The following is a 25,679-nucleotide window of genomic DNA, read 5'->3' as shown; positions in this document are numbered from 1 at the left end:
ACATATCGTGGTGGTAACCTAAAGCTGTCTAACTGAACTTAAGATCCATTCAATAAGAAGAAAAACATATTTGGTACTGGAAACTTAGAAAATTTCTCAGCGTTAATGAAGTTATGGTTCTTGGAGGAGAACCTACAAGCACCTCTTTAGTAAAGTAACATAATCCCTAATCTAAGCATTTATCCTTATACCCACAGATAAATGTAGTCCTTACCCTTCATCAAGGAAACACCTCTTTGAAACAGAAAGAGACCATTACAGAAAAGCACTCCAATCAAACTGCAGAGTTGTGGATCTCAGTTCCAATGAACACATCTACAACACTCACACATGTAACGCTCAGACAGCAATGTGGAAGAGCAGGAAAAAAGACTGTAAGAGCTGGAGGATCAAGGAGTTTGCTGTGAGGCTGTCTCCTAGTAATGTCAGAAGCTACACCCATGAAGTCTCACTAACATCACCACCTAAACAGACAACAAAAACAGACATGCCAAAACATGTTGTTGCTTTTTTGTAACGCTTACTCTTTGGGGGGCCCACCACTCAGCTTCCAAGTAATTACACTCAGAGAGACTTATTCTTTCTTATGAATGCCCGGCCTTAGCTTGGCTTATTTCTAGCCAGCTTTTCTTAATAAAATTATCCCATCTACCTTTTCCCTCTGGGGTTTTATCTCTATTCTATATGCCTTTCTTTACTTCTTATTCTGTGGCCTGCTGTGCAGCTGGGTGGCTAGCCCCTGGAGTCCTCCTCTCCTTCTTTTCTTTCTCCTCAATCTTCTCTTCCTAGATTTCTCCTCCTATTTATTCTCTCTGCCTGTAAGCCCTGCCTATCCTTTCTCCTGCCTAGCTATTGTCTGTTCAGCTTTACATTACACCAATCCGGTGTTTTAGACAGGCAAAGTAATACAGCTTCAGAGTTAAACAAATGCAACATAAAAGAAGGCACCATATCTTTTCATCATCAAATAAATATTCTGCAGCATAAGCAAATGTAACACATCTTAAAATAATATTTCACAACAAAAGTAGACAGAAGAGAGCCCATGAGTTCTCAGTTGTACACACATATACATATAAAAAAGCAAACCAAAACAAAACAAAAAAAATACAGTCAACTAAAGAATGCTGAGAGCTATAGAAATAGTCTTCTCCAGGGAAGAGTATACCAATTGGTTATCAAATTCCAAATGGCTAGCCCTAAAAATGTACATACAAGTAACATTATACAGATCAAGCAGGTTATATTTAGAAATATATATGTATATATAAGAAGCCAATCATGAAAAACCATATATGGTATGCATCAGTTTATTCTATAGATCCAAAATTAACAAAATATAGAGACAGATTAATGACTGTCTAGGAGTAAGAAAGGGACTAATTGGGAATGTTAATGGAACTGAGGGTGTTAATTTCTGGGACATGTACATACATGCACACAACAACAATTGATTAAAAAGGAGATCATGATTTCAAAGAGTAAGGAGGGATATACAGGAGGGTATGGAGGAAGGAAAGAGGAAATGATGTGATCATATTAGACTTCAAAAACAAATGATTAAAATGTGGTGACTAAAAGATGTGCTTTATGTTTATTTCTTTACTTTTCTCTACTTACAAAATTAATTATACATAGGTCATTGAGATGACTCTGTGGGTGAAATTGCTTACTGCCCAGCCTCATAAACTGAGCTCAATCCTGGGATCCCATATGACAAGCTGCCCTCTGACCTCCATATGTGTGCCCACACCCACACCAAATAAAAAATAAAAGTAACTAAAATTCAGTGTGGTTATTAAAGAGTCCACAGAAAAATAACTGTATGCTTAAGACAAAATTTTGGAAAAGTCAAGTGAGAACATACCAGAAAGTAAACATTACCCGAAGAGAACCCTCTTCTCCGTTTATGTGACACATCTAAGGTTCTCCTTTATTTATCTGCAGGCTGTGGAGTCCACATCTGAGGCTGATACTAAGAATATGACAAGGAACTGAAGAGCACTCCATCAGCAAAGCGCCTGCAGTCCAAGTATGAGGACCTGAGTTCCCATACCTACAGAGAGAGCTGGACATGGCTACATGCACGTATCCTTTGGAGGTGGAGACAGAAAGATTCCTAAGGCTTGCCGACCAGCCAGCCTAGCCTAATCGGTGAGCCCTAGGCCAGTGAGAGACCCTATCTCAAAAACACAGAACAAAATAGATATAAAAGGTGGCAAGCATCCTTGTTGAGGAAGAGCCAAGGTTGGACTGTCAGCCTTCACACATGCACGCACATACAAATACACATGCATACACGTATACACCAACTACTTCTATGAAGTGATAATTTCAAAAATCTGAAGAAAAATGTATTTTTAATCTAGATTCTCCATTCAGACAAGCGGCCAAGTGGATATAAAATATCTGCAAGCATTTTCAGACCTGTGAAGTCTCAATGTTACCCACTACCTGTCGTTTCTAAAAAGGCTAGTGGATGTCCTTCACCAAATTATCTTTTGCCAAGAGAGATAATTGAGGTATAGAAAACAGGAATGCTAACCCAAAAAGCAAGTCAAGGTAGCAGGCCTATAGCACAGCTGGTCCAGAAAGAAGACTTTCTGTAAACCAAGAAAGACTCTAGAGATTCATTAATATAACTTGCCTTGTAGAAATCTTATTATGAGGACACTGGAAGACTCAGAAGATAAGCAAACAAAAAAGGACGATGTTCATTTCAAAAAAACCATAAAGTAAAAACAGGACTGTAATCATAGTGCACTATAATGTTCGGTTAAGAATATATCTGTACATATCCTGTGAAGTGTGAAGACTGATTGAACTAAATTTTTAGACAATTTCCTTTGTAGGTTAGGAAACAAAGTAGGGAAGTGGTAATTTAAGACAACAAAATCTTGATCGTACACTATAACATTATAGGTTAAAATGACAACTCAAAGGACAGAAGTAAATACATTATTTTAGAAATATGGAGATAGGGAAATTCCAGAAGAAACATGTAGAAGAACTGAAAGTGGTCACAGGGAAATAGAAGGTTGGGGAAGGGGGTACATCTTGTCTTTTAGGATTGACTCGAATTATATGACTTTGATGAAAGAATGTATCTTAGCTGAGCTGTAGTACCACACGTCTTTATCCCAGCACTTGGGAGGCAGAGGCAGGTGAATCTCTGTGACTTTGAGGCCAGCCTGGTCTACAGAATGAGTTCTAGGACAGGCTACAGAGAAACCCTAGTGAGTTCTAAGACAAGCTACAGAGAAACCCTGTCGCAAAAAAAAGAAAGAAAAGAAAGAAAGAAAGAAAGAATCTTAACAGACAGAAGAGCTTAATAACATACATGGAGTTTCCAAACCCTTTGCTTTGGCCATCACAGAAAGTATGTCCCGAGTGGAGTGGATAGCACTGAAAACATGGCTATCTTCTGACTTCTTACAAAGAGGGGGCAGGTAGCACTTCAAGGCTGTGCTTTGAAGAAGGTGGTTGATATACTGGTCAAGTTCATCTTGGCTTTCTGCAATTGGACAACCAAGGAAAAGAATCAATAAAAACAAGCTGTTGAGTAGACAATATTTAGCTAAATAAATTTGCTCCACCACTAAACTAAAAGGAAAAAGCTAGTGACAGGTACATCACATGTGTATATAAATTTATTGTTTGCAAATCTTCATTCTAGACCAAGGAGATCCAGAATGAGACAGTGTTTAAGTCACACCCTCCCAAGGTAAGCAGTAGAATATGAAAACAACATGAAGAATAGCAGCTGAATCCTATCTTTTAATCTTAGAATAAGCTAAGCCTTATGGAGCTTTCTGTACACTTACAAATGTTATCTAAGTAAAAACTGAGCCAGGTGGTAGTGGCACATGTCTTTAATTCCAGCGCTTGGGAGGTAGAGGCAGGTGGATTTCTGTGAGTTCAAGGATAGTCTGGTCTAAGTAGTGAGTTCTAGGCCAGCCAGCGCTGTTACACAGAGAAACACTGCCTTGAAAAACAAAACAAGAACAAAATAAAACAATAAATAAAGTAAAAATGGGTCGCTTTGACCTGAAACCATATTCAGATTAAGATATGCTATATACGTGTGGGGTTTCACCATTCATATCTAATCAAAACTAGGTCATTCCTACCATTCCTTTAAAAAATCAAGCAATGTGTTTCTCCTTTAAGAATCTATTTTATAAGGCTGGTGGTGCAGCTCAGCAGTACAGGCATGCATGAAGCTTTGGGTTCACTCTCAGGGCAGCATTTAGTTTAAATAGCTCTGAAAACCCACTTAAGGAGCACCAGGAACAGCTGGTGCAAATGAACTCACAAGAGGTCTGAGGTGCAAATGAACTATTTTAAAAAATAAATAATAAAAAGAAGAGCAGTGAGATGGCTCAGTGGGCAGTGGTGCCTGCTGCCAAGCTTGACAACCATAGCTCAATCCTCAGAATCCACATGGTAGAGCAGGTGAATCAATTCCAAAAGTTGTCCTTAACCTCTACAGATATGTTATATATGTCATGGTATGTCAGAGAGAGAGAGAGAGAGAGAGAGAGAGAGAGAGAGAGAGAGAGAGAGAGAGAGAGAAAATAAATAAATGGGAACCATCTTTTTAAAGTATCAATTAATGAACTGAGACTTTCCTACTAGGCCTATAAAAGGCCTTTCAAGGGCGCCAGCGTAATTTAGGCTCTTAAACCAGCACTTTATTCATCTGAGTGAACGGAATCTTCAGAAGCCTTGTTTTTGTTAATTTGCTTGTCAATTATTTTCTGTATTTGGGTCTTAGGCAATTTTATCATAGTGCCAGGGCTGAAACCAATACAACCAACACTCCACAGAATTTTGACACAAGGTACCTGGATGGCTGCTGTCTTCCAGGTATCCTCCCAGTTCTAACTCGCTGTCAGGGCTAAAGCTCCCATCACTGATGTCATCAAACAACTTCTCGTCACAGTCTGGATCCAAGAAGGTCAGGTACGTATAGAATGAGGTAGTGAGGAACTCTGCCAGGTTTCCTAGCTTTACTCTGTTGAGAAGGCACTATGTTAGGGCTACAGGCAGACTGCACAGACTTCCCCTTTGAATCCCTGTGAAACTCTTCAATAGCTAATTCACACCTCTGTAGGAGCCAGTAACTACTAACCCAATACAAGACAAGAAAGAAACCCAAAATTCAATAGAAAAGTTGGGCCTGGTGGAGAATGCCTGTAATTCTAGCACTTGGGAAGTAAGAGCAGGAGGAACAGAAGGCTGGGCCCATCTTCTGCATCACAGAAAGCTTGAAGCCAGCCTCGACAATGTAAGACTGTGCCTCAAAAAGCAAAAGAATCAAAAAATTTATTCACAAGTATAAAGTGAAAAGGACAGAGCATTTAAAAGTCAAAAGAGTCATAACAAATTTTTGTCCCTAAGCCTAAAAAAATACAAATCTACTTTCCTGATCAGCTCACAACTTTACAAAATAAACTGTGCAAACCCCTTTTAGTTAGAATCAACCTCCAGGATTTCTCTCCCTTAACAACTGGATTAGAAGAAATAATTTCTCTCCCTTAACAACTGGATTAGAGGAAATAATTTCTCTCCCTTAACAACTGGATTTGAAGCAATAATTTCTCTCCCTTAACAACTGGATTAGAAGCAATAATTTTCATGGTGTGCTTGACTTGCCATGAAACATGGTGAGCTGGGCGCAGGGAATTTCTGATGGAAGACACATGCCTCAGAGTTAAGGTTCTCTCTATAAGGGAGTCACTGGATTAATTTAGCATCTTCAGATTGACACCAATGCACCCTGCACAGGCCCTATTTTATTGGGCTAAGAAATGCCCCACTGAAAACTGGCAGCTTGGGTCTTGCTAAAGAGGCATCAGCAACCAAGATCCTGGGAGCCCACATTGTTTCTGCTCTACAGAAATGTCATATACTAAAGTGAGAGACAACAGGACCTCCCTCTGAGCTACCAGCACCAGATCAGGATTTAGTCAATATGTGTGAAAACCTAAGAATCCAGGATAGAATTGTTTATGGAGGGAATGAGACTATGCAATACAACTGTTACCTTCACAGACACCCATGTTTCAATGGGCAAAAGGCATATGTCAAGATGACAACTGGGGAAGAGAAGCCTGCCCTTAAATGAACAAAAGCCTTCTCGTGGAGAGCCAAGGCCCAGTTCAAGGCTTGTTTTGTTTTGCTCTGGGGTTGGGGAAGTAGGCCAGAAAACCAAAATGCAATGGAAATCTCTTGTCTGGTACAGGTGAAAGGAGTGGGCTTTATGAGGCTAAAGAGAGCTCGAAGAAAGAAGACAGTCACTTAAAAAGCTTTTGGCCGGGCGGTGGTGGCACACGCCTTTAATTCCAGCACTAGGGAGGCAGAGGCAGGAGGATCTCTGTGAGTTCAAGGCCAGCCTGGGCTACAAGAGCTAGTTCCAGGACAGTCTCCAAAGCTACAGAGAAACCCTGTCTCGAAAAAACAAAACAAAACAAAACAAAAAACAAAATCAAAAACAAAAAAACAGACTTAAATATAAAGAAGTCCAATGAGATTCAACCTTAATTATCGAGAACTGAACTGGGAGCTGGAATGTTGCTCTGGGGTAGAGAGCATGTAAGCCCGAGGCCCTGAATTTGATTCCTAGCATTGCAAAACTAACTGCAATTGAATACAACAGGTAGCTGTGGGAGCCCCAGCATTGCAAGTTTTCCACAGTTCTCTGCATGGTGCTTTGTAAGCAGGAGGCCTTAGGCCTAGGGGTTATAGGTTGGTTCTGGATCCCCAAAGTGCTTCTGTACCTATCTGTCTTACAGTCCTGGCACTCTGAGCTTATGGTTCTTTGTCTAGAGATGAGACCCTAGCTTGCCACAAAGCAAAGACTAAATGAGACAACATTCAAGACATACTGCAAAACTCCTAACTGCATACTATAATCTTTCTACAGTGATCAGATTTCAATAAAATAATGTATTTTGTAAGCTGATTCATTATAGGGCTATATTTTCTTTTGGTCATGATGCTATATATACTAGGTGGCAACTTAGCCAAGCTAGAGGCAGACTGCTCCGAAGTGGATGCTGATGGGAGTTCCGATTCTAGCCACAGTGGGGACTGTCTTGACTGATATTCCTAAGAGGCCAAGGACAGCCTGCATAGGAAGCCACTTTTAGGCTACGATGGGCCCCATAGGAAGCTACAAGGACCCAGAGGACAACTTTAGGAGCTGCAAAAAAAAAATCAATTGAGTCCAAAGTTAGAAAAACAGTCAAGTTCACCTTGAAGGACAAAAGTGAGGTGATAAAAGGAGCCAGTCATTAAAAGATCTTACATGATACAAGTTATCTGCCTAAAACTATGGGGACACAAGAAGATATGGTGCCATAGACAGGCAGGACAGCAGAGGGTTGTTTCTTATGTATGGTGTTTTAATTCTGCAAGATGGAAAGTTCTAGAGATCAGTCTCACATGATGGAAATGCACTTGGCACACTGGTCTGCCTACTTAGATATGGTGGAAAGGGCAAGGTAAAAGGTACTTTACCTGAAATCAAGAAAATGGTCATGCTTTTCCTGTGGCAACAGGTGGGAGGAGGCGAGAAGAGGGAACTTGACTTCAAACACTGTCAGCAGCTGTTAAGCTAGCCCAAGAGACTCCTCTCTCTGCTTGGGGAAGGTACCATGGTCTGTCTGCACAGCTGAGGCTCCACTGGGGAGTTATCTGACATACTCTCAAGAGATTCATGGAGATGAGGATATAGAGTCTACAGAGAAATCTACCATGCATCACTCAGAGGGACAAAATGAGAAAGGTACTCCTATAGAGTTAGCAACCCTATTCACCTAAGGTGCCTAAGAATCACACCCGAGAGTCATACTCTAGGCTAACAGACCCAAATAGGTCTTATGCTACTGAAGCTGGTGCAGAGCGACTCATGCAGGACTAATAAGGTGCTCTGTTTCTGGGGGCCCTCGAGAAATCTGTCAAGTCAGCTTTAATTGCGCACCTCTGGCCCCTCCCTAGGTTATGTTCCAGGAAAGACACCTCTGAGAGACTGCTGTGTTCACCTCTCTATGACGGTGCACTTCCAGAGCCCAGGAAAGAATAATAAGCATCAACCCAATGTTTCTTTAGACCTGATTCTAGTTTTCCATGGGAGATAGAATTAGATTAATTTCCTTCTTACTCTAAAATTCTGCATGTCTAGGTTCAGAAACTGATGCAAACAGTGAGGAAAGGACAGTAAAAGACTTTCAGAAAGGTAAATGCTATTCTTATTTAATGAAAAGAAATCCCAACTTACCTAGCACCTCCAAAATATCCATCTTCTAGTTTCCTAATTGTAGAAAGAACTGCAGGATGAATGTCTGATCCATCATTGGCTAATGAAAAAAAAAATAATGAGTGAGTTTTCTTCATCTGGGAGTACAATGTACTGCAATGTTCTCACTAGCACGACCCAATCAAAACCCTTATGGTACAGAAGATTCCTGAGACAGAGAGGCCAAACGACTAAGGATCCCCTTCAGTATTTGCCACTGTCCACAGCAATTGTCCTAAACATTTAGATAAGAGCCCATGACCCAGCAGATGGAGTTCACAGAATTACTGAGCATGGTGTGTGTGACAGGGAAGGTGAGTGTGGGGCGGCCGGTCATCCGCCAGCAGGTGCACAGATAGGCCAGCTCGATCCTCAGCATCTCCACAATCATCTCGTTGTCCAGGGCCAGGTAGAAGTGATGCTGGTCGGTGAACTGAAAGTTAGAACAGGCCAAGTCAAGGGCCACCCTTCACTTATTCCCACACGACACCAGTCACTCAAGGCAGCGCTGATCCTGAACCTGCTGTCCAGAAAGATGTTTGGTATTGGCCTCAATCAGGTGGCCACTTTCTCTGAGATGAGACATGACAAATCTGTCATGTGCCTAGCAGCTGCAGCCACACGGGTACAATAGGAAAGGTGTGCTCCTAGATGGGCCATCAGCTCCTCCCACAGGGATAAAACTGTCCTCACCACAAAGGGCAAATCAAAGTGGTAATTGCTACCCCTTTGGGGGATTCTGGGTTTGCAAATACTTTCCAGGCAAGGGAGAGCTGGGACGACTGTCCATCTGACTGATGCCTGCCTAATGCCAACCAGAGGTACTGCCACAACAATGAAGGTGAAAATCCAACTGTTCTCCTGACCTCTGTGCTCGTGCACGCTCAGCTCTACATTTAGAATTTGGTACTAAGGGAAATGGTTTGCAAGGTTTAAAGTGGCAGCTATGGAGGCAAGATCCCACAGCCAACCACATGTTCAGGCAGGCAGGGGTCCATGCTGTGTCTCACAACTGGCAAAGTGACCACACTGTCTATCTTTCTAGTTGCTTCCACTAGATTAGTTTTCTTAAAGAACAAACATTCTGAAGATAAGTACCACAGCCATTAAACTGTGGGCTGGGGACCTGCACATCAGTCCAGCTGTGTATCATACTGAGGGTCCTATGACAACCTTCACAAGGGTTAGGGACTGTTAAGTTTAGGTGATATGAGCCAACTGATGTGTCACATTGTAAAGCATATATTCATGTCTGGAAGTGATGACATACTCAATTTGATTCAAGTAACATCAATCGAGTACCTCCTGTAAGCATTTTATATCCCTCCGCCTGATCCCAGGCATATAAAATCTTTCCATGTTTCAGGTAGAAATGCTTACCAGACAGAAAAGAGAACTTAATGAGAGGATGCTGGCTAATTTCTACTGCTGCCACTTTTTTTTCCTTCAGTTTCTTTTTGCTTGCTTGTTTGTTTGTTTGTTTGTTTTTGAGACAGGGTCTCAACTGTGGCTGGTCTGGAACTCACATAGACCAGACTGGCCTTGAACTCATGGAGCTTCACCTGTCTCTGCTTCCCCAGTGCTGAAATTAAAGGCATGCACCAGCATGGCCAGCTGGCCTGCTCTTGTTACCTGGGGTGTAAAAGTGAAGATCTGGTTCCTAATCACATAGAGTTTAGAGGTGCCGAGGACACCAATGTGGCGATATGGTCGACCACTCAACTTCATATTCTTATTTCGTCCTATTTGAAATATAAAGGAGAAAGCAGAGTTAGAGAAAATAGAGTAAGAGCTATTTCTAGTGATGTCGGCTAAGTCTGGGCTTAATTTTGTGTCCGACAATATACTCAGGAGTTTGCTTTCCTAATACGACACATGGCATTTTAAAAAGTGGGACAAAGCTGAGCAGAGAACACATCTCACCCCCTCTCTTCATGTATGGACATGAACAAGGCCAGTTTGTTCTAGATGGAGCAGAACTACTAAAAGAACTTTATTAATACTGGCTTTGAATTTATTTAGTAGTCAGTTATAAACTGAACAAATTCAGATTTTAAGAAAAGAGAACTGATTCCTACTTTAGTGGGTACAATGAGCATTTTGGGGCATCACAGATAAAAATTAGAAGCTGTATCCAGATACTAGTGACTCTTTCAACTGTGACATTCCAAAGGGATTACTTATTCTCCAATAGATCTACCAGACAGTGGGGCCCTCCTATGGTGGGATGGGCTGACCAAGCTGAGGGGAATTTGCTTGCCTGCCCAGTCTTCACAACGAAGAGGAACAACTGGTTGACCTGCTTAGTGCTCTGCCCAGGTCTTCAGAACTTAGAACAAGGTTTTCCTCACGCCCAACCCTAGAACCAAATATATCAATGCTTCCCTGACCTACCAAGTTTGGCATATACGTGACTAAGAATCCGGCCTGGCTGGACTCGAACTGGATGCACGTCAGCGATGCTCTGGACATTTACCCCATGTTGCCGCAACAGCCCCTTAATGTGACTGTTTTCTGCCAAAACGGCGACTGCAAACAAGAACAAAGAACCTGCATCAGATCTGTGTCTGCTGTCTCTTTACACTGACACACGGAACTGATTGTCCCTTCTGCCCAGCACCAGGCGTTGCTAGCACATTCCCTGTGCTTGGCTTTAAAAACAGTGGTGTCTGTCCTGCTGCACTCCCTGTTTTTCTGTCCTAACTGCACCTCAACACACACAATATACATATCTGTCAAGTGCCCTCACTACGCAGGACAGTCTGAGAGCTTGTAGAAATAGCCTTCAATAGGCTCCACACCAACTTAGCCTATCTGAAATAATGTCTTGCCTCCCTCTGGGTTCACATTTATCTAAATACGCCTTGTGTCCTTTCACATAGGGGTAGGAGTACAAACAGCTACCTAAGGGGATGTCAGAAATCTGGGCTCTTGCTCCCAAAAGGCAGAGAAAATGAGAATACCACAGTGTCTGCTTACAGGGAATGCTTTAGCCTGGGGAAGAGAAGGAGAGAATATCTTTCTTTTCCCTAGAAAACAAAGTACGCCTGCTGGTGGAGATATCAGTAGAAGCACAGCACAAAATCCCACAGATGAGAAAGAGCACCCATGCAAGCTGGCTTGAGTCCTTGGCTCTCTGGCTGGCAGGGACCTCCAAGAATCCGGGTCCTGGCAGTTGATGCAGAAATTAGTCTTAGCTTAGGGCCACATCAGTGATGACTGGGCGGTATCTATCATACCAGTACTGCCTGTCTTTATGAGAAAGCAGTGTGCTGGTAAAGGGTTGGGGTCTGGAAGGGGCTTGCTGAAGAGGAAGCCAGTCACAGGAAGCAGCTGGTATCTTACCCAACTGCAGCAGAGCCTTTAAGAAACTAGAGGGTCTCAGGGCCATGCTCGGTCCAGAGAAAAAAAGCTAAGCTACTGTTAGGGTGTCTTCCCCAAATCCTACCATTGTATCCATAGGCTGGGGTGGGTGCTGAACATGCGATACACATAAATGCCACAGAGAGCTGAACATTACCTCCTTACATCTACATACCACCTGACGCTTTTTAAATGGTTTTAATACCCATGATCTCATCTTTCCAGTGAACCTTAAGAGAAGCCATGAGAATGCTTAATTAGCCCAAAACAGATGGAGGAGAACTGGAGCCTAACCCCCCTCTTCCTCAGGTCTCAAATAAGATTGCTCATCTGCAGGACTGACCATGGTTTCCCTCAACACTTTGAAAATTACCCCTTGTGAAACTGCCGCTGACAAAGAGAATTGGACATTTATCAAAGTTGCACCACTCCCAGTCTCTGGAAGATTGCGTCTTTCAGGGAGTGATTGTAACCGACACTGGGGAGAGCCTCATAGTCTGATGCAATCACATGAGCTCCCCTTCTCTATTCTGAGTGTGTGGGGGGACATGCATGTGCCATAGCATGTGCGTATGTGTGGTGGGGGTAAAAGGGCAACCTGCAGGAGTCAATTCTCTTGTTCTACTATATGGGCTTCGGGGATTGAACTCTGGCTGTCAGGCTTGGTGGCAAAGTGCTATTATCTGTTGAGGTATCTCGCTGGATCTGCATGAGTTTCTTCATGCTAGATCCTCTGAATGTTGCTCTGTTCTACTACATCAAAAAAATGCTGGGGTGAAGAGATGTCTGAATAGTTAAGGGTGCTCACTGCTTTTCCAAAGGATCCAAGTTTGACTCCCATCACCCACATCAGGTGGCTCACAATTGCCTGTAACTCCAGCTCCAGAAATCCTAACACTTTCTGGTCTCCTTGGGCACTGCACATATTTGCAAATTCATACTCAGACGCACACGCGCACACGCACGCACACACATAATTAAAAATAAAATCAATAGATTAAAAAAGGTTGGTTGAGATCTATTAATATATCCCAGCCCACAGTTGGAAAAGAACTCTTGTAGTTTTAAGAGACTAATTAGCAGAATATGTGTTGACCAAGTGTGGAGACTAAGAAGTGCAGCTGGATCAGCCTACCAGGGTGTCAATAATAGGTTCCCACCTCCAGTTGTCAGCTGAGATCCCTGAATGAATAAGTTAACCACTAAGCTTCAGGGAGATAAGCAATGTGGCAAATGTTACCTAATGAGAATGTTATGGTGATTAGGTGTACTTATACACTATTGATGAGATGTCAACTTCCAGCTCCTCTCATTGTATCATGGGCATGCTCATTAAAAGGGGCCAATGGCCCCAAAGAGGAATACTTTCTTATTTCTTCAATCATGATTTTCAATGTGTGGGTGCACAGGTGTCAGTCAACACAGAAGAGAATACAAGCCGTATCCTTAAGAAGTGTAAAACCTAAGCCAGACATGGTGGTTCATGCCTATAATCTCAGCACTTAGGAGACTGAGGCAGGAGGATGTCTGTGAGCACAAGGCCAGCTTTGGCTATGTATTGAATTCAAGGTCAGCCAGTTTTACAAAGTAAGACTCTGTTTCAAAGGACCAAAAACTATGCAAACGAACAAAGGTATGTAGCTAAATTTAGGAGCAATGTGTTATATACACAGTGGCTGACATTTCACAGCCCCTGAGTGAGTGTTCTACAAGGTCCTCAAAACGTGTCAGAGCTGCCAGTCCCTTAGTAGAGGAAACAGAAGGGATTGCTGCTCTCGGTGCATACCATAGGCCAGACCTAGATCGAAAGCCTCCTCTATAGCTATCTCCATTGCTTGCAGGATTCCTTGGGGAAGAGCGAGAGTCCCAGCAGCCCTGAGAAATGGCCTGTTGGGGTACCCTTGGAAAGGCAGCCCCATTGGGATTCTTACCTTTTTGGAAGAAGAACTGGCTAAAGAGAAAGGAAGGGAGAAAGCTGGTGGCAAGACCTGAGACCTTCAAGCGACAAATGATCCACTTCACTTGGGTTCTGAGTTTGCACCAGGCTCAGACTCCACTTGTCAGAGTGACAGTAATGAAGAATGATGCTCAATGACTTATTTGTGCTCCAGTGATAATCAAGATTTAGATTCCAGAAAACAACTCCTTTGTAGGAAGTAAATTTGTAGGTGGGAAGAATCCCGTTGTTTTTGGGGCCTACCTAAGTTATACAAAGTTTCTCGTAGATTCCTACATCTTATTGTACAAAAATCACTTTCTTTCTCTCTCCCTTTTTTCCTTTGTTGAGGTCTTACTATGTAGGCTAGACTGGCCTTAAACTCTCTATGAAGCCAAGGTGACCTTGACTTCTGATCCTACAGCTCTTACTTCCCTAATGCTGGGAACTCTTGACCTTCCTGCTTCAGCCTCCTGAGTACTAGGATTACAGGCACGCACTGCTAGAACTCAGCTAAACACCCTTTAAAATTTTTTAATAACTAGGGAACAATGTTAATGGAAAATTAACATTGATTTTAAACATTCAAGATGGACAGTAAAAACGCTTACAAACCTTGTACTACAACATCAGGTTTGACTGAAGTAGCAAATCTTCTATTTAAGGGATCAATTTCACCAGTGGCAAGGAATCCCTAAGAAGAGAGGAGCATTAACATTATGAAACACTGCTTTAACTAAGATTTCACCTTGTTCCAACACTTGAAAACAACATATTTGGGGGCTCAAACAGTCAAAAACCTTTTCTTCATATTTGTTGATTGTCTTTCTCTCCATAATAGAGTATACTACTCAGAATGCTACTGATCAATGTATTGTATGCTTGGTGCTTAGCTCTGAGGGTTACTCAAATATACCCCACACTGTGTGAGTGAAAGAAAGCTAGGACTAGTGCTAGCCAAGTTCCTGCATGTGCACTGTCACACCCAAGTCTCCTATGTCCATCACTGTTCTACAGGTGGGGAAGCCGAAAGCGCTATAGTGAGACTTTGGTTCAGGGCTGCCTGCTTTGGAACATAAAACTCTTGCCATCTTGTTATCTGAGCTCTTTCAAAATATACCTTCTTGCACTTTCTAGGAATCATCCAAGCATCCAAAGGGGATGAAGGTGACATGAGATGGAATGGACCTACTGTTGGGCCCATAGGGAGACTTTTATATTGGAGAGGAGGTCTCAGGGGAGTGGGGTTATTTATTTCCTACCTTACATGTACTGAAATCTGAGCTGAAATGCACTGTGCAGACAATTAAGCCCAAATTTTCACTTTACAGGTGAGACAACTGAGGCCCAGAGAGGTTAAGAGACCTGACAAAAGTCACTGAGCTGGTTGGAATCAAGACTGGCTTACAAAAGGATATATGTGAACTGCTATAAATTAAGCTATGACCGTGAAACTTGGGAGATTAAACATACCTGGGAACCACCTCAGCAACCAATGTTCCCAGGTGATGTGTCCACTGTGCTATCTTTCACGGTCTTTACCACTCCAGTGCCCCAGTAACATTCTGATGCACTGTCCTCTTCCCCACTTTTATAGGTGGCAAAGCACACAGGCTGGCCAGCCTCATGTGGTCAGTCCCTTTCTTCTTTAGACTCCTTCCCCACACCAGAATTCTCAGCTGAAGTTTCTCACTCAAGACGGGGAGATGCATTTTAAAGCTTTTCCAACAGAAGCCTGGAGGCAAGAGGGTATGGGTCAAGAGGAGGGTTGGTGTGGGCTGCGGTATCTGAAGGATGATATGTGCTTGCTGTTTCTTTCTAGTGAGAGATCTGAAGAGCCCTTCTGCTTCTGTGTATTGGGCTGAGAGAGCTTCTAGCCCATCTAATAACTTCCTAAATCCTGTCTCTTCTAAGATCAGATGTGCTAATCTTGGCTAAAAAATGTTCCCATGTCTGCTGAGCAGCAATGCAAACAGATTCTAACTACGTACCAGAGATTCTGGTGAGAGGGAGCCAGGGAGCATGGCATGTAGCTGATCTGACCTGGTTTATTAAAATATGGATATGCAAGGCCAGAGAAAAGACAGGGTCCCAAAACAGCCCAGGCGACCTTGAAGGTAATGAAGCTGCACACGCTATTGGCAGTCACTCAGTACAGAGAACCACTGTGCTTTTCCCAATTTCCTATACTCCAATCAGATGGATGGCTTTCCACCCTCGAAACCCTACCTCTGCCAGCAGAGAGCTAAGGATGTACAAGGACTGTCCCCAAAGATGGGGCAGCTTCCCCAGTGGAATTCGGTCTACCGTGTGAGGGTTCTTGTACTCTTCATCCACCTGGCAGAGAAAATGAACAGTTCAAGGTTAGCAATATCTTATATTAGGGGAGCATACTGAAGATTTATAAAGCAGTTCTCAGCCTGCAGACCACTTCTGTGCAATACAGGATGGTGGACTGAGAAGGCAAAAGTTCCTCTCTCAGCATCCCATGACTATAAGCAACAGAGGGGGACTTCAAATCTTTTTTTTTTTTTTTTTTTTTTTTTTTAACATTTTTTATTGATAAAAGAAGAATAAAGAAAAAAAACAAATTTCCACCTCCTCCCAGCCTCCCCTTTCCCTCCCCCTCCTCCCACTCTTCTCCCTCTCCTCCCACTCTTCTCCCCCTCCTCCCACCCCTCTCCCCTTCCCCCCACTCCTCTCCCCCTCTCTCTCCAGTCCAAAGAGCAGTCAGGGTTCCCTGCCCTGTGGTAAGTCCTAGGTCCTCCCCCCTCCGTCCATATCTAGGAAGGTGAACATCCAAACTGGCTAGGCTCCCACCAAGCCAGCAGATTGCGTCGGATCAAAACTGTGCACCCACTGAGACAGTGGAGCTGATCTACTGGGAGCTCACCAAGGCCAGCTGGACTATTACCAAAAAAAGCATGGGATAAAACTGAACTCTCTGATCATGTCGAACAATGAGGGCTGATGAGACGCCAAGGACAATGGGACTTCAAATCTTGATCTGGTCCTAGGCCAGTGCTCCTCCCATAAGCCTACCTGCGGCCACTGGTGCTGGACGCTTGACTTGCCTGCTCTATACCCAGCTGTCGGCAGCAGGAAGCGCCATAGTTTTTGTTTGTGGGTGGTTGTGTTCTCATAAAAAAACAACCAGCAGTCTGCATAAGCAGAGTGCATAGCTGGATGTCAAGCCTGGTTTCTTCTTCTGGCTTACCATCCCCAGGGACGTGTGCCCATGCAAGAAAATTACCAGAAGGTGGCACTATGCGTTGAGGAAAACCAACAGTGCTGCTGCCACTCCCCAGCCTACCTCCTTCAGAAAGTGGAATTTTCCGGGAGCTTTATCTCATCAGCATAAGCTTCTGTGCTTTTTTGTCCTAGCAATGCCTGCTTGTTTCGAGGATAGTGTCAGCTACATATGGGATGCTATTCTAAACTCTACGCTTCCTTTAAGGTTTTAGTCATTGAAACACTGATTAGGGTAGTCATTCAAAGGAAATAGAAAACATTTATCCATCTACAGGGGCAAAAATGGTATGACAACTAGTCCGGTTTTATCCCATGCTTTTTCAGACCCAGGCCAGCTGGCCTTGGTGAGTTCCCGATAGAACATCCCCATTGTCTCAGTGTGTGGGTGCACTCCTCATGGCCCTGTGTTCCTTGCTCGTGCTCTCTCTCCTTTTGCTCCTGATCTGCAATTAATACCTTCTGGGTAAAGAGAATTTTCGGCAGCACAGTGTCCCTGAGCATATAAGCCACAGAAAATGTCACTGAATAGGGTCTATCAACCACACTCCAGAGCAGGACTCATGCCCACATGAAACAAACTCAATGGTATTTTTGTGGACTTTTAAATTTCATTTTACTTAATTTTGGCATGTTTTTGTCTTATTGGTCTCTCGCTTGATTGTTTTGATTTACATTTTTGTGTTTCTTGGTTGCTTTTTTTTTTGAAAGAAAGAGAGAGAAAGAATATAAAGTTGGGTGGGTAGGGAGGTGGGAGGGATCTGGGAAGAGTTTGGGGAAGGGAAAAATTATCAAAATATACTGTATGAACTTTTTTTCCAATAAAAAATAATAAAATAAAAAAATGGTATGACAAATGTTTGTGTATGTGGGGTTCATTCTCAGTACTGTGGATTAACCAGTGATATTATTAATATACTTAGAAAAGATTTATATTTCTTGGTAGTAAATATTTTTTAAAAAACAAGTTTTGCACACACTGAATGGAGTTGTCACTGGTAGTCAAAGAGTCAAAAAAGAAATAGCACGGAAGGATATTCTTCAGAATGTAATTCTGTGGTTGCTACTGGGTCATACATTAGGGATAACAAATGTTTTCTTCTTTCTACAGAAGTCTGCATAGATTTTACAATGTATAGGATTACTTTTACAATTGGCTAGCACATTAAATACAACTATTAAGGAAGTCTGCAAGAATCTAGAATGAGAACTATCTAAAGAACAGAAAGCCCACAAACTTTCTAGGTCAAAAAAATGAACTTGTTCTGCCCTCTTTTCCACTAGAGTTCAATTCTATCTCTTCATGGAAGCACCCCTCTCCTCCCTACTCTGGTCCTTCTGAATGACTATTTACAGGTGCATGTGTACCCCATCTTTGCTTCCATCTCTCCTATAGCTGCCTCCACCTCCTAGCCTAGTTTCACTTTCACCTTGCCTACATACTCAATGAAACAGAACCATCTTGTGTACTACTCGCTAAGCTGTGTCAGGCATGGAGTGGCTGCTCACTACATGTTTGCTGGACATACCTTCACTAGTCCCAAGCTGTGCAATGAGGGTCCCCAGACAGTGGCACCTTGCCCAAGCATACAGGCTGCATGCCACTGCAGTCCCAGACTTTTTCTAATTTGCACAAAGCTGCCATAGAGGTTTGTAGTATCTTGCAAGATTCTTTCCCAGAGGTCTCAGTATGTGTTATTGATTTGACCAAAGACCCTTGCCAACTCTCACTTGCAAAGCCAACACAAATTGAAATTAAGGTAAAATGCTGGAACCCAGTATATAAGCTAAATACACTGCATAAAGAGGATATTGGATGACAATCAGAAACCTGTCAGTGTGATATTTAGGAGAGAGAGTTGTAGAGTAGCATTTTATTATTCACAAGCAGCATAATCCACCAGGAAGAAAGTGTAGCTCTGACCAAGCAGTGACAATGGTCAGTGCACGTACATCTTGGGAAAGCAGGAATGGCTAGTTTCCACCATAAAATAGGGTACTGCAATTGAAGGTATGCATTTTCTCTTGTTTGGTTTCCACCTTCCTGACATGGATGCCTCAGTACTAGGGAATGAGCAATATGAACAAGGGACATGAAAATGTCACTAAGTGAAGTGCCCCAGACACCCTTCACCCTCATCAGCATTCACTCTATCCATGGCATACGGATACAAATATAAAATGAAGAAATTTGCAGACTTCCTGACACATAGAAAACATCCCTGGAAGATTTCACAACTTAATCTGTATGGTGAGGCATGACAGAAGTCTTGTCCTTAACGTATCCTAAGGAAGTTTGGATAATGTGAAAATGTCTGCTCATGCAACAACGAATACATGGAGTTGGTGGAAACTCAGACCCAAAGGTCTAGGCTGGTAGGAGTGAGTGGAGTCTGGTCCCTGCTCCAGGGCTGTCTTAGACTGGACAGGTTCCAAAGACTCCTTCAGTATAGTCAGGCTCTTTCATGGCCTTTGGTCATGTGTGTACGGGCCTTATTCAAACACAGATTAGGTACAGGTATGTATGCTCCAAAGCTCTTTAATTGCTGCCTCCCTAGGATATTCATGGTCAAGCATGTTCCGCATGTTTCTCAAAGCCTTCATTCCTCCTAGGAATGGATGGGAAAACTAGCCTTTAGAAAGCACTTCTGGAGAAAAGGGTCATTTGGCCTAAAAGGTGGGTGGAGAATACCTGAAAGTCAAGCCTGAACCCACTTGGCCTGGATGAGCAGCACGAGGGGCGTGGCACCACTGATTACCTTGTCTGGCGGGATGGCATAGAGTTCTGGCACCAAGTGGATCCCATCTTTGCCTCTGATTAATATTCCCTCCAGAGCTTCTCGGTATTCTTGGACCTGGAAAGCAGCCCCAGCACGTTTAGTGTGACAGAGGTTGTCAGTTCATGATGCAATGGCAATACAACTTAGAAACCAACAACACACTAGGCCTCTTGGCAATAGGGCAAAACATGCTAAAATGTTTGGCTGTAGAAGACCAGAGAGAGACTCCTGCTGACAGTGTTAGGAGAAGGGGGACACCATTGCTTGTCCCTCCCTGAGACCAGCCACACGTGCCAAGTTTCCAGGGAGAGGGGAAGGGTAGCCCCCGAGGAAGTAGCTGTTTGGGTCTTAAACTTTCCACTGTACTATCATTTATACTATACCAGATATCATTCCCATACTCTTATAGTTTAAATAATTTGCTCTTAAGTTGTCTCATATGTAAAATTTGTCTTACCAAGTTTAAAACATCTTGGGCTAGAAATCTTATCTTAGGCAGCATATTCTATTTCTGCCCTAAGTGGAAGTTTTCCAATAATCAATCTTTTTCTTTTTCCTTCTTTCCTTTTTCTTGCTCTTTCTTTCCTTCCTTCCATTCCTCACCCCCCCACTTCCCTTTCCATCTCCCCCTCTCTCCCCTTCCCCCCTCCCTTCCTCTTTCTTAAGGATCTGGGAGCAATGGTTCAAGTCAGTAAGGCGCAAATGTGAGGACCTAAGTCTGGATCCCCAGAATCTTCATAAAAGACCTGGTGGCACATCTATGACCCCAGAGGTGGGAGAGAGGACAGAGACCAAGTGGATCTCGTTGTGTGATATTTTGATTGTATTCTGAATTTCCCAAGACTGTCAATAAAGTTTGTTTTGATTCAAAGGGTGGTACTAACTACTAGCAGTATGGTGGGGCTGAGAAAGGGTCTCTGCTCTTTTGGATGGAGGAAAAAGAGAGATGGGGGGGTCACTACTGCTTCTCTGATCATTAAGGTTCTTACCCTAATATCTGACTCCTGAGTTTTTATTGTTAAAGAATAATTAGATAAACACATCATCTGGCATCCAACTCAGGGCACTAAATCAGGAGGTAGCCATCAGGAGGTAGCCGCCTCCACCCTGGTTTTGCAGCCACCAGAGCCACTGCTGCTGGCTAGTTTTTTCTCCCTTGGCCCACGCCCTCTGAGCAAATCTGGAATTTTCCTGTTGCAGCCTCTCCTCAACAGCCTCCAGCTGCTGCCCATTCCCAGCCCCTAACTCCACAGGTGCCTGGGCTTCAAATGCCACAAGTTTTAGTCACCCATCCCTGACTGGTCTGCCTTCAGGTGGCCCCATGTCCTCACTTCCTGCCACGCATGCTTCTTCCACACATTTCCCTGTGTCAGCATTTTAGGTGCCTGAGTCCCTATCCCTGTGAATTGTGCGCATCCCCTGGATGCCTTCTTTAAGACACTGCCATACCAGGTCAGTCGCCTTGACACCTGCTTGGGCTTTTATTGCTGCTGTGACCACCACACACTCTCAACCCCCAGCTACACATGAACAGCTCTCAACCAGGCCGTGCGCCACCTGTATTCTCTGCCCAGTCTCACACTTCACTGTCATCATCATCAGATCTGGTGAGACACCTGGGAATTCTTAAGGAGGGATTACTTTTTTAAAAAAAGGTTTCCCCATGTAAAAAAAATGGGAAACAATATTATGATGCAGGATATATTAGGTCCCTCTATGGTTCCACAATGGATGGTTTGAAAATGGAACAAAATAAAGGGATAATCATCTTAACTGGGATTGACATAATGTCAATTATTATTATCAGTTTGGTTATTCATGCTTGATCCTTTAAAAAGTTGTTTGGTGTCAGTGACAAATACAAAAAAATTGACTGGTAAGATACAATCCTTACTTAGAAAGACATACTAATGAAACCAGGAAAAATATTCACATACAGACAGAGGCGTTTGGAGCAGAACCTAGCACACCACTCACTGCACTATTAAACCCGAAGAGGAGCAGTCCAAGGTTATTAGGAAACCAACCTTACTTTATCATCAAGAATGACCACCAGATGATAGGCATCTCCAAGGCTATTCAGAAGTTAACTGGAATCCTATAGAAATTTTATATTTGAAGAGATTTAAGGAAGCAATAGTTTCATATGGTATGCATTCTCCTTTTGTAAAGCAGATGTTAAATTCATGGACCACTTGGAACAGAATTATTCCATGAGACTTAAAAGATTTAATTATAGCAGTATTGGAAGCTGACCATCAGTTACAATGGAAAACATGGTAAAGAGATAATTCAGATGCAGATACCTTAGAGAAAATGTTTAAAAAAGTAAAGAAAATTCTGCCTTATTAGGAATTACAAATTGCTCCTGAAAACATACAAAGAGGATATTTTATTAAGTACCTAGGATATAAGATAGGTTTACAAAAAATTCAACCATAGAAAGTACAAATCAGGAAATATCAATTACAAACTCTTAATGATTTCAAAAATTGTTGGGAGATAATTAACTAGCTATGGCCTAGAACTCAATTGACTACCCAGGACCAAAGCAATTTACTTCAAACCTTACAAGGTGATAGGGACATAAATAGTTCAAGAAAATTATCAGCTGAGGCTGAGAGAGAACTGGCTTTGGTAGAAAAGAAATTACAGGGTGTACACGTCGATCATTTGGATCTAGAGCTTAATTGTATTCTGGTTATTTTACCTTCTATGCATTCTCCTACAGGAATTCTTATGCAGAGATAGTATCTTAGAATGGATATTTTTAACACAGAGAGTAAAAAATTAAAGAGCCATATAGAAAACGTTTCTGAATTGATTCTGAAAAGAAAATGAAGACTTTGTCAATTAGTAGGAGTAGACCCAGCAGAAATAGTGGTGCCTTTTACTAATGCTGAAAACTCCTCATTATGGACAGAAAATGAACACTGGCCAAGAGTTTCCAGTAATTTTGGGGAGGGATTAACAACAAATATCCCAAATGCAAGAGAGTTCAGTTTATAAAGAGAACTAATTGGATCCTTCCTCACATTGTACAAGGAATACCAATTTCTGGAGCCTACATTCTATACCGATGCAAAAAAAAAATCAGAAAAGGCAAGTTATAAGTCAGGAAATTTAAGTAAAGCAGCTCCAAGTCCTTATGATTCTGTTCAAAGTCAGAATTATATGCTAGTCTCAGGGTATTATTAGATTTTCCAGAGCCTCTTTTGTGTACCATGGATATATTTAACAAATTGTGGTTCTTTAACCTCTTTGAGATCTGCTGCATATGACATTTAAAATGTTAAGTTTTCTGCAGTGAACTATGACCATTCCTAACAATGACCGTTTTAAGTCTCCAAAGGACGATGGGGACCCACAATAATTCCACCTGGATCGTGGTAATACTACTAAGCTGATAAACAACACCCAAAGATCAGCTTTGGACCACAAACTGATCAGGAAAATTTCAAGGTGGCTAGCTGAGGTGATCCAGCCTCATGCACCACTCCAGTCAGGACTTCAGATAAGCCCTATACTTTCCCATTACACAGAGACTGGCAAGAAATGATACAGCTAGCTCTCCCAATACTTGACCATTATTTCAATTTTCTCAGGGTCTTCAGGAGATGCCATTACTCCACATACATCAGGATGCAGTCTAGAGAACAAGACACCCACATTTCCAAGAGATTGGTTGGGTGAGTTTTGATCATTCGGTGGCTTATGGATATTTGTAATTATTTAGATGAGTTGGTTACAAGTTGTTATTGGTAATGGTCAAGAAACAAGCTGAACAAAGGAAATTAGATTTAAGGATCTCATTCCAAAAAGAAAAAGGGGATATAGAAATGATAAGTAGATTGTTGAATCTACTTTTAAACTAAAAAGGCAACTAACTACTAGTCTTAAATATTTTACATTGGTATGGACTTTTGTATATCGATACAAATTTAAGGTTATTTTTGTTAGAACACACTGTACATATGTTTCTACTCTTATTTAAGGTACTGTACCTATCAGCTCATTTAACAGAGTAATGTGCATTTCTAGTCTTTGAAAGTTATTACTACAAACTATTTAGGATAATAAAGAAATGCAGGTTAGCAGTCACTTTTGTCAATTAAACTTGTAGTCCTGTTAGGTATGCTTTCAAGGTCAAACAGAGATAGATTTTAGATAGACAGGGCTTCTTCAAACACTTCAGAGAGGTACATAATATGACATTTAAGATATTTTAATAACATAAGGCTTTTCATGACAATGAAACATGTCTGCTCCTGGCAGCACCAATCTACTTCCTGCCTCATCTGTATCAGATCCTCGAAAAGGGCCTTCCTAGCTATGAGCGAACTTACAATATTTGATATATAATATGTGGACCCTGAATGCACAAAATAGGATGCTTGACTAACAAGGGGAAGTGTGAACGAAAAGCTCTTGAAAGAAATCTGTGTCTGCCGAGACTGATTAGTGATTTGAATTCGGTGCTGTGGAGAGACTGGAATGCTGCAGCTCCAAAGGCTAGTGACCCTCTAGAACAGCCATTCCTTGCCCACCTCTCTGGTAGAATTAGTATCCTGTGACTAATAATAAAAACCTTCTGGAATTTTTTAATTTAGCAAACCACTGGCTTTCACCAACCTAAAAGCTCAACTAGCATCTGGGGCTTACAGAAAAGCTTCTCCTATCTCACTGTACCTACCTTTCTGGTGTACCCACCCCAGCACTATATTTTAAATTTGTCTTTATTTGTGACTTAATTTCTTCTGTAAAACTAAAACACTTCATGAAACTGTTTCCATGTTGGAACATGGAGTTTGGAGTAGCCTAAGTACATGTTCCGGAACCATGGACACTTAAAATGGTTACAGGGTAAACTATGTCTTATGCCCTTAAAAAAATATGAAGCATAGGAATTTTAATCTCATTTCCCCCTGTCCCCTTAATTATTGCTAAGTCTATTTTCACTGAAACTCAAAGTTAGTTATTCTGAGAACTTTCAGTACTTAGAATAAAAGACAAGAAGGCCCAACATAAACTCTAAACACAATACAAGAGTGAATAATGAAAGGACCTTACCATTTGAAGTGTACTGCCTATGTTCCTGAACACTGGGCTTTCAAAAGCCAAAATGCATGAGACTGCTGCCCACCTCCTTCTCTTTCAGACCCAGAATATGATCAGAACGGGCTCTGAGAAGCTAGAGTGAGATCCTGGTCAACAGGATCTATTGGCACTATTGAATGTAGTGGAAACTAGCAGATAGGGTGTACCTGGAGGAAGTTAGTCATTAAAGTTATTCCTCTCCTTTTAACTTATTTATTTTAGTTATTTTGTCACAGCAATAGGAAGGCTACTAACGCTGCAGGGCAGCAATGTAATCTAAGCTTGTCTTTTTAATAAAATCACTTGGGCTCAGGTGTAGAGAATGGGAAGAACAGGGAGTAAAGCTGGAGCTTGGAGGCAGGGGTTGATACACTAAACAAAGTTACCGTCTGCTCTGAAAGGAATAAAAGGAACACCTATCCGAGATAGACAGGAACTATGCCTCCTAGCTCGCATGCCCTTCTCTAGTTAGTTCCCCCAACTCCCACTCTTGAGTATGTGCCATCCATTTAAGCAAGCATGTGATGGAGGCACTTCGCCAGTTCTGTCAGGAGACTTAAGGAAGCTTGGCAGCCTATGCATTTACATTTCTGGGGAAAAGACAACTATGGCATAAAAAATCTAATGACCCAGAGATTCTACTGCTGTGAAAAGCCCAAGTGAGGCACATGGATAAGAACCGAGTCCCTGCCGCAGCTCAGCTGAGCATCCAGCCTTAGCTGGCAGTCAGGTTTCACTCACCAGCCACGTTAATGGGACCATCTTAAGAGTAGGTCCTCTAGCCCCATGAACTATCCCAGGGGAACATGAGGAGAAGCAGAGACAATCTGTTCCTACTGGCTCTGCCAAAATAACAGAATTATGAACAAATAAATAAAACAGCTGCTGCTTTAACTCACTAGGCTTCAGAAAAGTTTTTAAAATGGCAATATATAGCTGAAACAAAATGACT

General features: G+C 42.2%; 1 protein-coding gene across 10 annotated transcripts in view; it reads right to left on the bottom strand.

Annotated features, from left to right (window-relative positions):
• Window positions 1-25,679, bottom strand: part of Phka2 (phosphorylase kinase regulatory subunit alpha 2) — an 83,778-nt gene that overhangs the window by 20,793 nt on the left and 37,306 nt on the right. For all 10 annotated transcript variants that reach the window (XR_012909097.1, XR_012909096.1, XR_012909098.1 and 7 more), the window contains exons 12-20: window positions 19,610-19,705; window positions 15,831-15,938; window positions 14,217-14,295; window positions 10,697-10,831; window positions 9,935-10,044; window positions 8,591-8,735; window positions 8,285-8,363; window positions 4,848-5,017; window positions 3,341-3,514 (exon numbers count right to left, since the gene is read on the bottom strand). Coding sequence is in view for 7 of the 10 variants with exons in the window: in XM_075958931.1 (XP_075815046.1) it covers window positions 3,341-3,514; window positions 4,848-5,017; window positions 8,285-8,363; window positions 8,591-8,735; window positions 9,935-10,044; window positions 10,697-10,831; window positions 14,217-14,295; window positions 15,831-15,938; window positions 19,610-19,705 (1,096 nt within the window). In the remaining 3 variants the exon portion in view is untranslated. The remainder of the gene's footprint in view (window positions 1-3,340; window positions 3,515-4,847; window positions 5,018-8,284; window positions 8,364-8,590; window positions 8,736-9,934; window positions 10,045-10,696; window positions 10,832-14,216; window positions 14,296-15,830; window positions 15,939-19,609; window positions 19,706-25,679) is intronic.

Source organism: Microtus pennsylvanicus, chromosome X (genome assembly GCF_037038515.1).
Source record: "Microtus pennsylvanicus isolate mMicPen1 chromosome X, mMicPen1.hap1, whole genome shotgun sequence".
In the NCBI taxonomy this organism is placed as follows: Eukaryota; Metazoa; Chordata; class Mammalia; order Rodentia; family Cricetidae; genus Microtus; species Microtus pennsylvanicus.
The sequence above is the reverse complement of the archived record's forward strand: the minus strand, read 5'-3'. Positions and strand labels throughout refer to the sequence as shown.